Below are 15,000 nucleotides of genomic sequence, written 5' to 3' on the forward strand. Positions count from 1 at the left end.
TATATATATATATATTAATAACCCATTTATTAATGTGTTTTGAATTATTAAAAGGATGTTATGATGCATTATAAAACAAGACCTTTCGGCCTTCACGTTCTCAGCAAGTCGTGCAAATAACACGACATGAAAACGTCACGCAACGCAAAAACGTTTTGTGCAGTGATGCTAGCAGCTGCAGTTACAGTATAGGGCATGAATTAAGGTTAAGGTACGATATCGGTTAAGTTTAGGGTAAAGGTAAGGTAGCCATGAAGTTAAGGTTAAGGTACGATGGCATTTAAGTTAAGGTTAAGGTAAGGTAATTATTAAGTTTAGGGTTAAGGTAAGGTAAGTCGTTAAGTTGTTAAGATGTTGTGTTGCTGTAAAGCCCACTGAGGCAAATTTGTAATTTGTGATATTGGCTAGACATATAAAATTGACTTGACTTGACTTAAGGTTCAGGTATGATAGCGGTTAAGTTAAGGGCTAAGGTAAGGTAGTCATTAAGATAAGAGCTAAAGTAAGGTAGTAATTAAGGTAAGGTACTCATTACGTTTAGGGGTTAAGGTAAGGTGGTCGTTAAGTTTAGGGTTAAGGTAAGGTAGTCATTAAGTTAAGGTTAAGGTAAGGTAGTCATTAAGTTAAGGTTAAGGTAAGGTAGCGTTAGAGGTTCAGCCATCTCATCACATGGTTTCTTAGAGAACATCTATGGAGTTGTCAACACGGCCACCCAAAAAAATATTTCTATGAACGCTCGATAACATCTTAACTACTGATTTGTGACGCATTATCAAATGAGTTATTGACCATTAATGAGTAAATTAGTCGCCAATTATAAAACTTTTATAAATAAGGTATGGCTTACTGTAAAGTGGTACTGAAAAGGTACATCATAAGCATTAAACACTCCTTTTTCATTTCTTTTGCTTAGCTAGGGAGTCTCGCTATCTATCGAAATTTTACCTCTCTCTCTCTCTCTCTCTCTCTCTCTCTCTCTCTCTCTCTCTCTCTCTCTCTCTCTCTCTCTCTCTCTCTCTCTCTCTCTCTCTCTCTCTCTCTCTCTCTCTCTCTCTCCCTCTCTCTCTCCAACCTCCCCTACACACAAACACCATGTGGAACATCACTCTGCTAGCTAGCTTAATGCTCAGCAGCTGGCTGCATCCCACGCCAAGCTTCACACTGAGAACAGGGCATGCATGTTTTTTCTGTACAATGTGGCCAGACGGGGGGGGGGGGGGGGGGATGGGATGGATGGATGGAGGCAGGAGAGAAAACACTAAGCACGTTTGTACACCACACAGTAAGTCAGATGAAAAGCACACAGTGAAAGAAAGGGACAAAGCCCTTGTGGGAGGACAAAATAGAACCTGTGTCAGCTATGAAGGCTGAAAGAAGATTAGATAGCTAGCTAGCTAGCTAGCTAGCTAGATAGACACCTCACACTTCACACCTCCCTCCTCTCACAGACATGAGAGGAGGGAGGTGTGAATGTGGGTTGAAGAGTTACTCGTCACTAAGTAGGAAGAACAGTTCTTACAGTCATACTTAAGGATGCGCGATGTTGACATTTTTGCAAGGACACTTGATCATTTCCATGGCCAGTATTGATACTGGCACTGATATTTTTCCCTTCACTGCAATAATAATAGATTACATTTATATAGCGGTTTATCTAGACACCCAAAGCGCTTCACAGAGAAGGGGGGAAACTCAACTCAACCACTACCAATGTATAGCCCCCATCCAGGTGATGCACGGCAGCCATTTTGCACCAGAACGCTCACCACACATCAGCTTGAGGTGGAGAGGGAGGGATCATTGAGCCAATTACATGGGGGGATGATTAGGTGGCCAGATGGAGAGCCAGGTTGGGAATTTTGCCAAGACATCGGGGAAACCCCCTCCTCTTTGCGATAAGCGCCATGGGATCTTTAAAGACCACAGTAAGTCAGGACCTCAATTTAACGTCTCACCCGAAAGATGGCATTTTCTACAGCACAGTGTCCCCATCACTGCAGTGTTGTTTTTCCCCCCTTTAAATTAGGACCAGAGGAAAGACTGCCTCCTACTGGCTCACCAACACCACTTCCAGCAGCAACTCAGTTTCCCCAAGAGGTCTTCCATCCAAGCACTAGCCAAGCCCAGACCTGCTTAGCTTCTGTCACTGGGCAGAGCCAGAGTACATGTTGGTACGGCTAACGGCAATACCGCCACATGTCTTAGTGATGACCGGTGGAGGTCACCTGTTATTATCCTGTGACTGTGTTACTTGGCAGAGATGCAAACATCTAAAATAAATGCTGCTTTACCTGCCCCGATTTACCACTAAACACTACACTGTTTTTAACTACATCCGCCGAAGGAGATGAGCACAAATACTCCAATTTAAAGCCACAGTCTGTGATTTATTTGCCCATATAAAACTGAGGGATATTGAGATACATAATTGAAGAGCATGAGTTACAAACTGAAAGTAAGATTTTTGTGTATTTTTTAAAATCATCGTAATTGATGATAAGGGCCTGTTTTACCCCAACGCCAACAAACATTATCGATGTTGAGACATTTTTCACAGCAGCAGCAAACTTTAGAAACTCAGATTATCATCATCGCTACCAATCCTTGTATCGGAGGCCTGACAACAGATTGGAGAATGACCGCAGGTTCGAGTATATTCTGTGTTTGGTAGTTTGGTAGCGGGGTGACTCTATTGTTTTCGTTTGAATGAAGGGGTGTATGGAGAAAACACGCAGCGTTTGTTTTGGCATAACATTTTCAGACGTCCTTTGCTCTTCCATTTGTTCCGCAGGTTCATCCCTGAAAGCTTTCCTGTGAAATGCTGGCGACCACAGCATGAGAACAGCGTCAAGTAGGAGAGTGCACTCAGTAGACTGCAGATCTCCACCAGGCGTATCTCCCCCTTCTCCGGGGCTCGGATTTAAGCAGCAAACCAGCTGAGGAGGTAGCACTCAAGTTTGGTATAAACCAGGGTTTTAAAAGGTTTTGAATCACCGCAGCCGCGAGAGGTCCTTGATCATACAGTCAGGGAACAGGAAATGGGGGGGGGGGGTCAAATCTGCAACGCTCATGCTAAAGCAATCTACCTAATAAAAACGTTTTGCCTGTCAGGCTGTGGATGTGCGGCCTCCTGGGCGAAGCCTCGCACAAATGCGACCAGGTCTAATAGGAACTTGCACTTTTCAGAAAGATAAGGTTTGCTATGCCACTGTTGGTAAATAAGGGTGTACCGCTTTAAGAGCGAGATCCGGGGTCGGACTCTGATTGGTTGGTAGGGAGGGGGGAATGAGGAAGGGGTGGTTGTTGTGTGGCGCGAACGGTATTGGGAGCTCCGCGCAAGTGAAAGGAAATATCATTACTAAGAACTGTGATATATTGGGACCTATGTCAACGTTTTGTGCAGCTGTGAAGAAGGATTAAATGTGTTTCCAAAGAGGGAAGACGGCGTCCTCGCCATTTTCAGACGAAGTGAACTATTGAACCGTGTTGGGTTGTACTCCAGAGTTTAGCTAGCTAGCTAGCGCCAGGCAGTGACGGACAGCGCCAGCGACCTTCGGCCCCGGATCCGAAATACATTCGGTTTCCCTGTAACTTCCGGCGAAGGTAGTCAGAAGACGGAGACAGGAAAAGTAACGCCACCATTTCGGTCTGACCCTGTCTTTGTTTTCATAATATAATAAAGCTGAGTACGCCGTTTACACTCGCACATGCGCGACTCACATCTACGGTTGACTCAGATCAGGGAGCAGAAGAATGTGCAATACTTCCTGGTTTGACTGCAACCTGGAGGCAGTTGTGCCTTTATAACTTTCCCATTTTTTGGATTATCAAAATTGTTTTAATAACTTTTGATCATGTTGCTGCCTGATCTGAGTCAGATGCACGACTCTTTATTATATTATATTATATTATATTCCCAGGTCTCGGTTTGTTACGAAGGGTGATGGGGCTTTTGCTGTTGGAGCCCCCACACTACTCGCTTCCTGTTGAACTAAGACAAACGAAGTCTCTCGCTTCTTCTAAATCTCGTCGTAAAACTTTTCTTTTTATGAAAGCTTTTACAAGTGTTTGATATATGTTTTTATTTATACTGCTTTTATCTTTGCTCTTATTTGATCTTACTCTTATTTTTGGCCTTGTCTGGTGTTATCTTTGTTTTTTGTGAAGCACTTTGTAACATTGTTTTAGAAAAGTGCCACATAAATAAAATTATTATTATTATTATATGAAAATAAAGATATGGTTTTTGGTTCATCCAGTGTTCCTCCAATTCCCCTGATCTGGGATCAGCAGTGATTGCCAGCTGTCCCATAGAATATGGAATCATCCCGTATTGGGAAACTGAAAGACGTGTTCTGTATTCACCTGATACGGGACGCACGTTGTTCGGTATTTTTGAGAATCAATTCAGAGCAAACCTATGGGAGAGCAATAGTACAGCTTCCAGGGGCGGGCAGTCTTACCCCGCAAGGGCCGGTGTGGGTGAAGGTTTTTTGTTCCAACCAAGCAGTTACACACCTGATCCCACCAACCAACCAGGGGAGTCTTTGCTGAGGAACTTGATTAGGAGACACAGGTGTGTAACTGCTTGGTTGGAACAAAAAACCTTCACCCACACTGGCCCTTTCTGGGTAAGACTGCCCACCCCTGGAGACAGGGCGACTTGTATGAGACAGAAGGAAAGTTACGTTCCCCTTCCCAAACAGAGAACGCGCCTCTCATTGGTCGACAGACAGCGTGGCTATGATACGCCTGACAGCCAGTGGCGCTCACAAGGGGTGGCCACGACCACCCTGATACTAACCCTGGCCCCCCCCGCTGCCCCCCCAGCCATGAGTCGCATATGCAGAATATGCTTCTGATTATGCATAATATGCTTCTATCTGATATATCTTACATTAGGTGCTGTTCATTTAAATCAACAATGTATATTTTTCTTAACTCTCATATTGAGTTTTCAACTAGCCTATACAGCAGTGTTTCTCAACCCAGTCCTCAAGGACCCCCTATCCTGCATATTTTCTTTGCAACCCTGAATAGGTACCTGTTTGTAGTTATTCAACCAATCAGCAATGAATTTTGTCAGACGTTGCACACCTTGCATAATTAAGTGCTGCGAGATGATTGGTCGAGTAAGTACAAGCAGGGCTACCTACGCAGGGTTACAATGAAGATCTGCAGGATAGGGGGTCCTTGAGGACTGGGTTGAGAAACACTGCTATACAGTACACTACAACAGCAGCATGGAATTCCCGAAATTCAGTCATGGCTTTTGGTTTTGGTGTGCCACCCCAAGATTTTCAGTGGCCCCATTTGCCCCCCCCCCTATGAAAAAAATTCTGGGGGCGCCACTGCTGACAGCGGTGCGAGATTTACAAAAAAAAAAAAAAACGTAAAAAAAAAAAAAGAGAAGGGATTACAAAAACACAGAAGGGAATGGAAAATTTACCATTGCCAATTTACGAAATCACCAATGGCTGGGATGTGTGATTGAGAACGTGTGCAAGGCCAAGTCCACCCGGGTTTTCTCCGTCAGTCACAGAGGAACCGCCGTAGATCCCTTGCTGTGATTATGGTATGGATGGGGCTTCTCTCAACCGAGCATGTGGGCATTTTTATATCTTTAGATAGTTCTACTACTGAGGGGTAAATCAGGGGTTAAGAGGAAGACCCGTTGTTTTAGATAAGGTGAGCATTATGTGATAATCAAATATTTGTCATAGGTCCACAGCAGTCGGAGCTCCTCGGTCTAAGGTCAACCCCCCCAGGTCAACCCCCCCCCAGGTCAACCCCTCCCCCACCACCAGTATTCCTTATTTCCATCTCAGTTAGTTGGCAACGCCAGCAGTGTCTGATTTGCTGGTTTGCGAAATACGATCTACTTCTCATTTACTGTCGAGACTCATACCAGAATACATAATGTTTTGATACGGTCACTGCCCGAGCTAAATCAACAGTCCACAGTTGGCTCAAAAAACCCCCAAAACAAAACAGAACAAAATGGTAGCCACGGATTGGCTGGGGCTAGGCCCTCCGTGATTCTGAGAAGGCACAGTCTATTCATAGACAATGAAGGCGTATGGTCGAGTGATAGCATAATCAACCAATCGAAATGAAACTTAAAAGGGGCGTGGCCGTTTGATTCCCCCCCCCCCCCAGCTAGAAGGTACAATCCCACACGGGTAGTGGTGGGAATTCCAGCTCTTTTTAGTGAGCCAGGTCGTTTGGCTCGGCTAAGCAATAACAGCAGGCTCTTTCGGCTCTTCATTTAGTACCATTTCCGGCTTTTATAATTCAGCCAAATACAGCAATGTTTTGACCCGTGGTTGGTATGTCTGTACATAATCACTTAAATTATTCAGTGAAATTATACTACACCCCATCATTTCCGGATTGCCATAATTTTACATCACGTTTATGCAGCAGAGTGATGTTGTGACGCTAGATTGTGGACTGAGTCTTTAATTTGATAGGCGTTGTAAGAATGACTGGTCTCTTATTGTGAAAGGTGACAGAGCGGAAGTTCTAGCACAAAGGACGATACCAACTGGTTTTGTTTATGTGGGTGACTTCCTGGTTTCATATTAACTTCTTACAACGCACTAGTACATATATAATGGTCAAAGTCCATTTCGGAAGTCATTATAAAGTTGGTAGAATCCGATCGTAACGTTTCAAAGCTGATATTTGGCGTTATGAGGAAGTTATAATATAGTGGACTCTTCCGTTGTGGAACAAGCTCTTCGTTCGCGCCTGGTGCGTTCCGTTTCGTTCTGGACTTGGGGAGAGACGGCTGCGGGCACTGTATGCGGAAGGAGGCCTGCATATTCACTTCTGGGTCCTGTTTTCATACAGGTGTAACCGGTTATTTTCTTGCCCGGTGCGGGATTCGATACGGGGTGTGCTGCACCATAAGGCGACATCGCTAACCGCTCGGCTAAAGGGTCAGACCCGTTAGCTAGGGGCTAACGTGTCTTATTAGTAGTTTACAGTCGTCACCCTCTCCCGGAAGCGCGCCCTCGCATTTTGTTCTTCCCGCGCTCAGAAGAGATTTCTGAGGGTCTGCGCACTTCCGGATCCCACCGCTGCCACCGATGTGACCGGTTATTTTCTTGCCCGGTGCGGGATTCGATACGGGGTGTACTGCACCACAGGGCGACATCACTAACCGCTCGGCTAAAGGGTCAGACCTGTTAGCTAGGGTCTAACGTGTCTTATTGGTAGTTTACACAGGCATCTACCTGGTCGTCGTAGCGTCGTCAGTCACACCAACGCAGAGAAACACGCTACATTTACATAATGTGACATTATTGCTGTAACCGGTTATTTTCTTGCCCGGTGCGGGATTCGATACGCGGTGTACTGCACCACAAGGCGACGTCACTAACCGCTCGGCTAAAGGGTCAGAGCCGTTAGCTAGGGGCTAACGTGTCTTATTAGTAGTTTACACTACATTATGTCTGGTGACAAAAGTCTCACCATGCTTGGCTCTTGGTGTTAGACCCGGACCGGCCGTCGGGAGCACCGGGAGAATTCCTGGTGGTCTGGCAAGCCGATTGGCCGGGAGTGTCAGGCCAGTGTTAACAATGCTAAAGGAAATGGGTAAATCAAAGACAACGCAGGGCATCTACCGTCCCTCAGAACTGTAGACCGTCAGCCCCCCCCCCCAGCCCGCTTTTAACCTGATGGTATGTCCGTCATCGCACGTGATCGGTCGCACGCGCATACACGTCAACACAAACAGTCAGTGCGTGGAGTGCACGTGGCCGAGCAGTGTGGCAAATATCATCCTGCTATCCTGTCTTGCGTCAATTTACAAAAGAGAAGAAAAATACAGCCAACTTGTTCGCAACCGACACAGAGCAGCGTTGGTCGAGCAAACCGGAGAGTGAATACGGCGAAAACAAAGGTTTTTCAAAAGGTTTCGGATCACCGCGACCACGACAGGGTCTCGATCACACGCTCGAAACTGCGCACGCAACAAAATTAGGCTGAGAGGTCGAGTAGTGTGCGAGACTAGCTGCGGACAGACAAGCAAACTAATGCGACGCGACACCTACTCCAGGCTGCCGCCTGGTGGAGATAAGAAGGGCCTTCATGTCCTTGCAGGCTGTAGCACAACTTGTCTTCACCCATCAACGCCTGAAAACCAGCACCTGTTACCGCCGTTGGCACATAATTAATGCGTTATGATGTCAGTGCGACATATCGGGCATAAATTTGAAATCCACCCCGATTCCTAAGACTACACATAAAAAGATGCTACAGCGGTACTACCTCGTTGTGTTGTTTACATCTCTGACCACTAGGTGGCAGTTGCACTGTCGTAACAGGGCTGGACAGAATCACAACAGCGGCGAGCTATGGCTCCGGTTACTTCGATTTTATGCATATTGAGGTGTGTTCTTTATGGTATTGATATTTTGACAAAATACTGCAAAAATACTGCAGTGTTAGACGTATCATAACATATCACAGTATACTGAACTGTGACACTTGTATCCTGATACAAATTGTAGCTCCAGATTTGTGCCAATACACAGCCTCATAAATCGTGCACCGCTACTCGTGCTTCTGGGCATAATAGTCTGAATGGTTTCATGTAAAAAATGACATCCTGATGACCTCTGAATTAAACAACAAATAAGAAACATGGGGAGCACCGCCGCAAAGTACTACTGGTGGTCTGGTTGCCCACATTGCCTCGACTGAGTCTAACCTCCCGCTTTGATTACAGGATGGAACTCAGAACAAGTCCAGACTGGCACCCAGATCAGGTTCAGGAGAGATGTGGGGAATGTTTATGAGGGAACGCAGCCCGGCGGAGACGGGACGAGCCAGGGCCCTGGTTAAGTAAAAGCTTCGAGAGTCATTTCCATGGTCATGAGGCCACTCCAGGTGTTGAGCCACAGAAATGATGTAACACCCTAGTCTTCTATGGCCATTCGCTGTTAAACACACACACACACACACACACACACACACACACACACACACACACACACACACACACACACACACACACACACACACACACACACACACACACACACACACACACAACAGAAAGGCCGATGCTAGGGGCTGCGAGACTTTGGTCCGACTCTGAGTTGTTATTTTTGAACATTCCTCTGGCTGGAGCTCTAAATAGTAGTCCATTATAAAACATCAGGGCTGGATGGGCTGTACTGCTTCTAAAAACATGTCCTGCATCGAGGAATGAAATAACAGCAAGTTCTGTTATGGCTCTCTTATGGGATAAGTGGATTAAGGTGGGAATATTTCTGCTCAAGAGATTTGGGGTTTTGGTGTAAAGAGTCAAATGACCCGAAGACGAAGACGGAGACGAAGGCGTCGCTCGACTGTTCCACAAAGTAAACAAACAAAGGTTCTTAACATGGTTAATTGGGGGGAGGGGGGGGTAAATTAATTTTCAGGGCGGTTACTGAAGAGAGAGAAGTTGATGCTTCAGACCGTACCAGCAGTTTGTTTAAAGGCTGCTTGATTAAAACCATCTGCTGACACTACATCACACATCCAGCAAGACGAGACGAGCATCAAGAGCCGCAGTGCCAGAGTTCAGCTCCGAAAATGGCATTACCATCTGCTTACAACCTGACGGGAGAACGATCACGTGGCTTCTCCTAAGGCAGACAACCTGTGCTGGCTGCTCGGCGGGACGGGAATGATGTAAATCCTTCCCGGCCTTCTCCAGTCGTTACACCCATCCTGCATCATTCCTCTCTGCTTATTCCGCTGGAAGCTTTTCGAGTCTCTGGGACTCGCGTTTTCAGAAAACACGTGTCCGCGGGCAGCAACGACCTTTGACCTAGGTGACTGAAAAACAAGGGCCTAGATAGCAGATGGCCGTCCAGACCTAACAAGGGGGTGGGGGAGGCTTCTTGAACCAGATTATGTTCAGAACTTTGTATTGCACACAATTTATTGTTTTTTTGCAGCAGTAAGTTGCGAGTGTAAACTACTAATAAGACACTTAGCCGAGCGGTTAGAGATGTCGCCTTGTGATGCAGCACACCTCGTATCGAATCCCGCACCGGGCAAGAAAATAACCGGTTATACAAGCTTCTGTTTTCTTTACATATATAACAGCAAAGGAGTTAACAAAGACTTTTAAAAACAAATCACCGCTTTTAATTGCCTTTAAAACGTGTATTTCTTATACCACACCTTGTGGTTTTCAGACGTCTACCTGGCTTGGTTTCATCAGCACCGCGTTTAAGAGCGCAGCGCGCAAATAAACCCGGAGTAAACGAGGAGGTCGTGTTTAATTGGGGGGGGGGGCGACCCCAAAAGCGGCTCTAGCGGCCGTAGCTGCGACCCCGACGTGCACACGAAGAACGGACGCGGGCGCGTTATAGAGCAAAACACCTGCGCGGACCGACTCACAGTATGGGTGTTGTTCTGCAGCGCCGACTCGATCTCCAGCAGAGACTTGCACGACTGTCCGCTCATTTCTGCGCTCCGTTTGTAAACCCCCACCGGGTCCGAACTCGGTCTGCCCGCAGGTTTGGTCCCCGGACTCCTCAGCAGAGATCCCAGTCCCCCGGTAAAGTTTTCTCCCTCTGGAAAATCCCTGCCGAGCGCTGCGGAAAGCAGCCCGCATAGGAGCACGAGAGAGACGGAGCCCATGCCGGCGAACTTATTTGCCATCGCCGAGACCCGCTAATTACGTCCGCATTTCACCGCGCGAGCCCCAGCATCGCGGGACGCATCTCGGCATAACGGCTCGTCCGCTTTGGCGGCTGACTGGCTGTGAGGCGATCGGTCCGCAGTTTCACTGGATTCCGTAGGTCGCTCAAGCCAGCCCGCGTGATTTATTTGTACTGTGGTACTGCCCCCTAGTGGAAGTAGCGCGAATCCGGCGAGAAAGCGGCGCCCTGGCGAGAATCGGCGTTTCTTCAACGTGCGGTCCGCGGCCCACTAGTGGGCCGTAGAGAATTGCATGTGGGCCGCCAGTGCTTTGTCCCCCCCACCCCCCCAAAAAGGTACAATCCTTAATTCAAATGCATACCGATGGGTCGCCCTGCTACCAAAATACAAAACACAACACTGGAGCCTGCTGTCGCGCCCAAATTGATTGACGGGTCTCTTAATACAAGGACTAAATAGCAACAAATCTGAGCTTTTTGTTTTCCTACGCTGTAAAAGATTTGGGAACATTAGTAATGGCTGTAGACATTGGAGTAAAACATGCCCTCTTTTCAATTACCATCGGTTGAGAGAGACACAAAGTGCTAATTTTTCCCACTTACACTCTTCACGCCAGTATTCTAAATATACCTCAATTTAAGTGGTCAAATAAACATATTAGGTGGTTTATTTCAGTTATGATTAAAAAAGAAAGTTTGCTCACTAAAAATCACATTTAAAATTCAACAATTCAATCCTAATCCAATATAAAAATCAGAAAATGTTTCTGCTACTGTAAAAAGTTATTTCTTATTTCAAAGTTGTGTAATGCGCAAGAAATGTGTTTGGTAGAACTTAACATCCAGTGTGAAATGGGCCTACCGCTAGATATCGAAGGGTCTATTTGCAATACATTTGCAAGTGTTAACTGGTCATTTCTTGGTTGTTGGAGAACATAAATGTTAATTATTAATTTGCCCTGCATTGGGCTGGACACAATATAATTTTTAACTGAGTACTTGCCTGTAATGATGAAATAAAAATTTTACTGTGAAATGAGCCAAATTACTCCTGCGCCGATTACAGCAGTGATAAAAGGAGATGATGGGCCACATCATTTTATCCTGATTTTAAAGCAGGCTGTGAAATTCTCAAGTTTGGGAGCAGGTGGATGAAATTATTCTAAATAATGTACCACGTAAAAAGGTGAAAACATCTTCAAATAATAAACTTGGGATAACAAAGAATTTTAAAAGTACATCAAATGAGAACAAAAAGAGGTTTTCATTCAGGAGATGAAGCCGAGTCATCCAAGCAAGACTCAGCAAATAGATCAGGCAGAGGTCGAGAAAAGAACAAGGTGAAAGTCTGTTTCAAGGGGATGAGAGATACTTGGCAAAGGACTTGACACTACCGACTGTTTTATCAAGGTAGAATAATCTTGGCCCACAATCTGAGGAATTCTGTGGGGCTTGCAGAGTCTCTCAACACTTTTTACAGTAGATCTGAATTTACCAAATTCTACTTCAGACTGGGTACTACATATTAAGATCCCTAAAAAACAGAGCGATTCTATTCTGTAACTTGTGGAAAATTGTACATAATGGAAATGCTTTTTCAAACATGAAACATTTTTCTGTGTCCCACTGGAATGTGAAAACCATGTAAATGTCATTTCAGGATTACAGTAAATCTTGCTGTTTTCCTTTACAGGATTTGGCCATCTGTAAGTCTCGGCCCCATTTGTGTCAGTCTGTAGCCTGGTGTACAACTTTAAAGTTGGGGTGCTTCAATCTGACAAGCATTTACTGTAATTCCCATATAAAGTCAATTTGAACCTTAAGTGTGATATTAATTCCCTGGTGAATTCTAAATACAAGTGTGCCTTGTAAGATGTAAAAAAACCAAAACAAAACAATGGAATACATTAATTCAAATCATCTTTAGAATATAACAGTTTATTTGCAGCACTGATTCGTAACAAAAATTACCCCCTCCCCCCATATGTTGCTGTTGCTTAGTTTTAAGCACGGATCTGACTTCTGTACAGAAATGTAGAAATCTGCAGTATTGAGAAACAAGTAAATAAACACAATGCAAAGAGAAGCCTCTATCCAAACCAGGGACCTCTGAATGCAGCCAGAGGGAGAGAGTGCCATTGGAAAGATGTGGGTGTGTTGTGTTGTTCCTTTCACCCCTCGTTGACTCCCCTTTCCACTCTAGACCTCAAAAAGTGACTTCAAGTCCTCCTCTGCTTTAGATGTCCTTGATCACATCCTCCAGCTCCTCTTTGGAATACATGTGGAAGGTCTTCCCTGGCTCTATTGTGGCCAGCTGGAGGAGAGAGGGGTGATAAGGCAGAAAGCACAAAACAAGCACATTTCATTACCTGACAGTCTGGTATGCTCTCTGCACAGAGAGCATACCAACTTATATCCTGTCTACTAGCCTTTCTCTTCTCCACCAATAAAACTTAAGTCCTAATTAAGTTGGTAAGCCTTCAAACTATCTCTTAAAAGACCACACAGAGAAAGGGGTTAAAAGGTGAGAGCAGCGAACCTCAATGTTGGTGGCGTTGAGCTTCTCCTCCATCACCTGCTTCAGGATGGTGAGAGATGACTTGATGGCATCTTTTAATGTCATGGACTGAAGAAACAGAAAGATATGATTTGATATATACAAGTAAAACTGACAGTTCAAGAGTAACATCCAGCTGTGCTACAAGGATCGACAGGAGAGATATATAGATAGATAGACAGATAGATAGACTGGTTGGATCAATCAGACTATCCCTGATCAGTGGGGTCGGAATCATTCACGTTTTTTTGCACGCATAACTTGTCTGGAGACAAAAATACTTGGACATACAAGTACATCGGACTACACACCTTATGTCGGAGGCAAGCCAACAGGAGCACAGTGTCGGTAGATTTACTATAGGAAATGCAGACATTATCATGTTTTCTAAGAAATATTGAGATTTGATCTAGGACTGATAGTTTTTTTTCTACTCCAAAAAAGCGTAGAGATACCATTAACACTAGAACGACCTGGATTTCACTCCTCCCTAAAACGACCATGGGTGGTCAAAATGACTGCCGGTTTTTAAACTCTATATTCCGTCAAAATAAATACTCAATTGAGATATTAATGCATTACATATGTTAGTGTGTCTGTTAAGAAACTACTGACACCAAAATTAAAATGTTAACAACTTTAATACTATTTTTCAAACAATTTAAAATCACCGCTGTCTAACGCCTGTAAGTACTGCCTTGGTGGTAGTCACGGTGCGTCTGAAACGGCATAACCAAACAGGTTGGCAATAATCAAAAATCAAGTTTAGACTATTACTCTGCACTGGAGGACGCTATCGTGTTTCTAGGACAGAGCAATTAACTTCGCGAAGAAAATTACACGACCAACACATGTCGTAAATAGTGACATGACGCACAAACTACAACCTGTCTTTTTGACGGCTCGTGGTCGTTTTAGGTAGATCTTATAACTTTTTTTGTGTGCAATTGATCTAAAACTCATTTTAATGCAAATATATGCTATTTTAGGAGCATTTAGGGAGCGGCAGGTCTGTAAACCTTTTTTTCCCCCAAAAGGTATTAAACTTTGAAAATCCAAAACCATCAAAATGACAGTTTTGGTCATTTTGGTGTTAAAGGTCATAAGAAATTGTGCTCCAGACTTCTAGTTGACCACAATGTAAAAAGCAGTATTCAGACAATGTCAGTGATTGAAAAGGACAGAACTTACTATATTGCTAAGCAATTCAAATAACCTAAAGGCTGATTGAAGGGTCAAGTGTTTCACCCTATATAATACACTAGCTGAAAACAAACGAAAATTTATAAACCCCAGAAAAATAAGGTAGAAGATCTGCAATCTAATGTCTTAAGATTCACATACATGTTGCCTTCTTGGATGCCAGGCTTTAAATTATATGCCACCTGACTTTTGGATTAATATTCACAGCATCATTAAACCACCAGTTTAAAAAAAACTGTCACTGAAGTCACATTACAACTCCACAGGAGCTTTCTCCAAACATGTTAATGTGGTAAGAATTCAACCACATCTCTCCTACGTTGTTTTCTTGGTTTTAAATTTAGGAAATTCATGGCCCAAATGCTTTCTACAATTACATTAATTTTAAAACTATTATTTATCCAACATCAACTTCCTTATGAATATTCTTAAAACAGCCAGCTCTACTTAAGTGTGTTAATGTACTGCAATCATAGACACTGTCATTTAAAAAAGCAAAGCAGCTACAGTGACACATAGTAGGGCTGGGTATTATATCGATACTGTGATATAAGACTAGATATCATCTGT

General features: G+C 44.4%; 2 protein-coding genes across 3 annotated transcripts in view; both read right to left on the reverse strand.

Moving 5' to 3' along the window:
• The window catches only part of LOC130106816 (sortilin-like), a 33,566-nt gene extending 22,779 nt beyond the window's left edge, over positions 1–10,787 (reverse strand). The window contains exon 1 of the mRNA XM_056273073.1: positions 10,408–10,787. Within this exon, the coding sequence (XP_056129048.1) occupies positions 10,408–10,671 (264 nt within the window). The 5' untranslated portion in view covers positions 10,672–10,787. The remainder of the gene's footprint in view (positions 1–10,407) is intronic.
• Positions 10,788–12,570: 1,783 nt separating this feature from the next.
• The window catches only part of psma5 (proteasome 20S subunit alpha 5), a 26,830-nt gene continuing 24,400 nt past the window's right edge, over positions 12,571–15,000 (reverse strand). The window contains exons 9-10 of one of the 2 annotated variants that reach the window (XM_056302057.1): positions 13,210–13,296; positions 12,571–12,984 (exon numbers count right to left, since the gene is read on the reverse strand). In XM_056302057.1, the coding sequence (XP_056158032.1) occupies positions 12,907–12,984; positions 13,210–13,296 (165 nt within the window). In that variant the 3' untranslated portion in view covers positions 12,571–12,906. The remainder of the gene's footprint in view (positions 12,985–13,209; positions 13,297–15,000) is intronic. The other variant, XM_056302061.1, reaches the window with a different exon arrangement.

This window comes from Lampris incognitus, chromosome 2, assembly GCF_029633865.1.
Source record: "Lampris incognitus isolate fLamInc1 chromosome 2, fLamInc1.hap2, whole genome shotgun sequence".
Classification (NCBI taxonomy): Eukaryota; Metazoa; Chordata; class Actinopteri; order Lampriformes; family Lampridae; genus Lampris; species Lampris incognitus.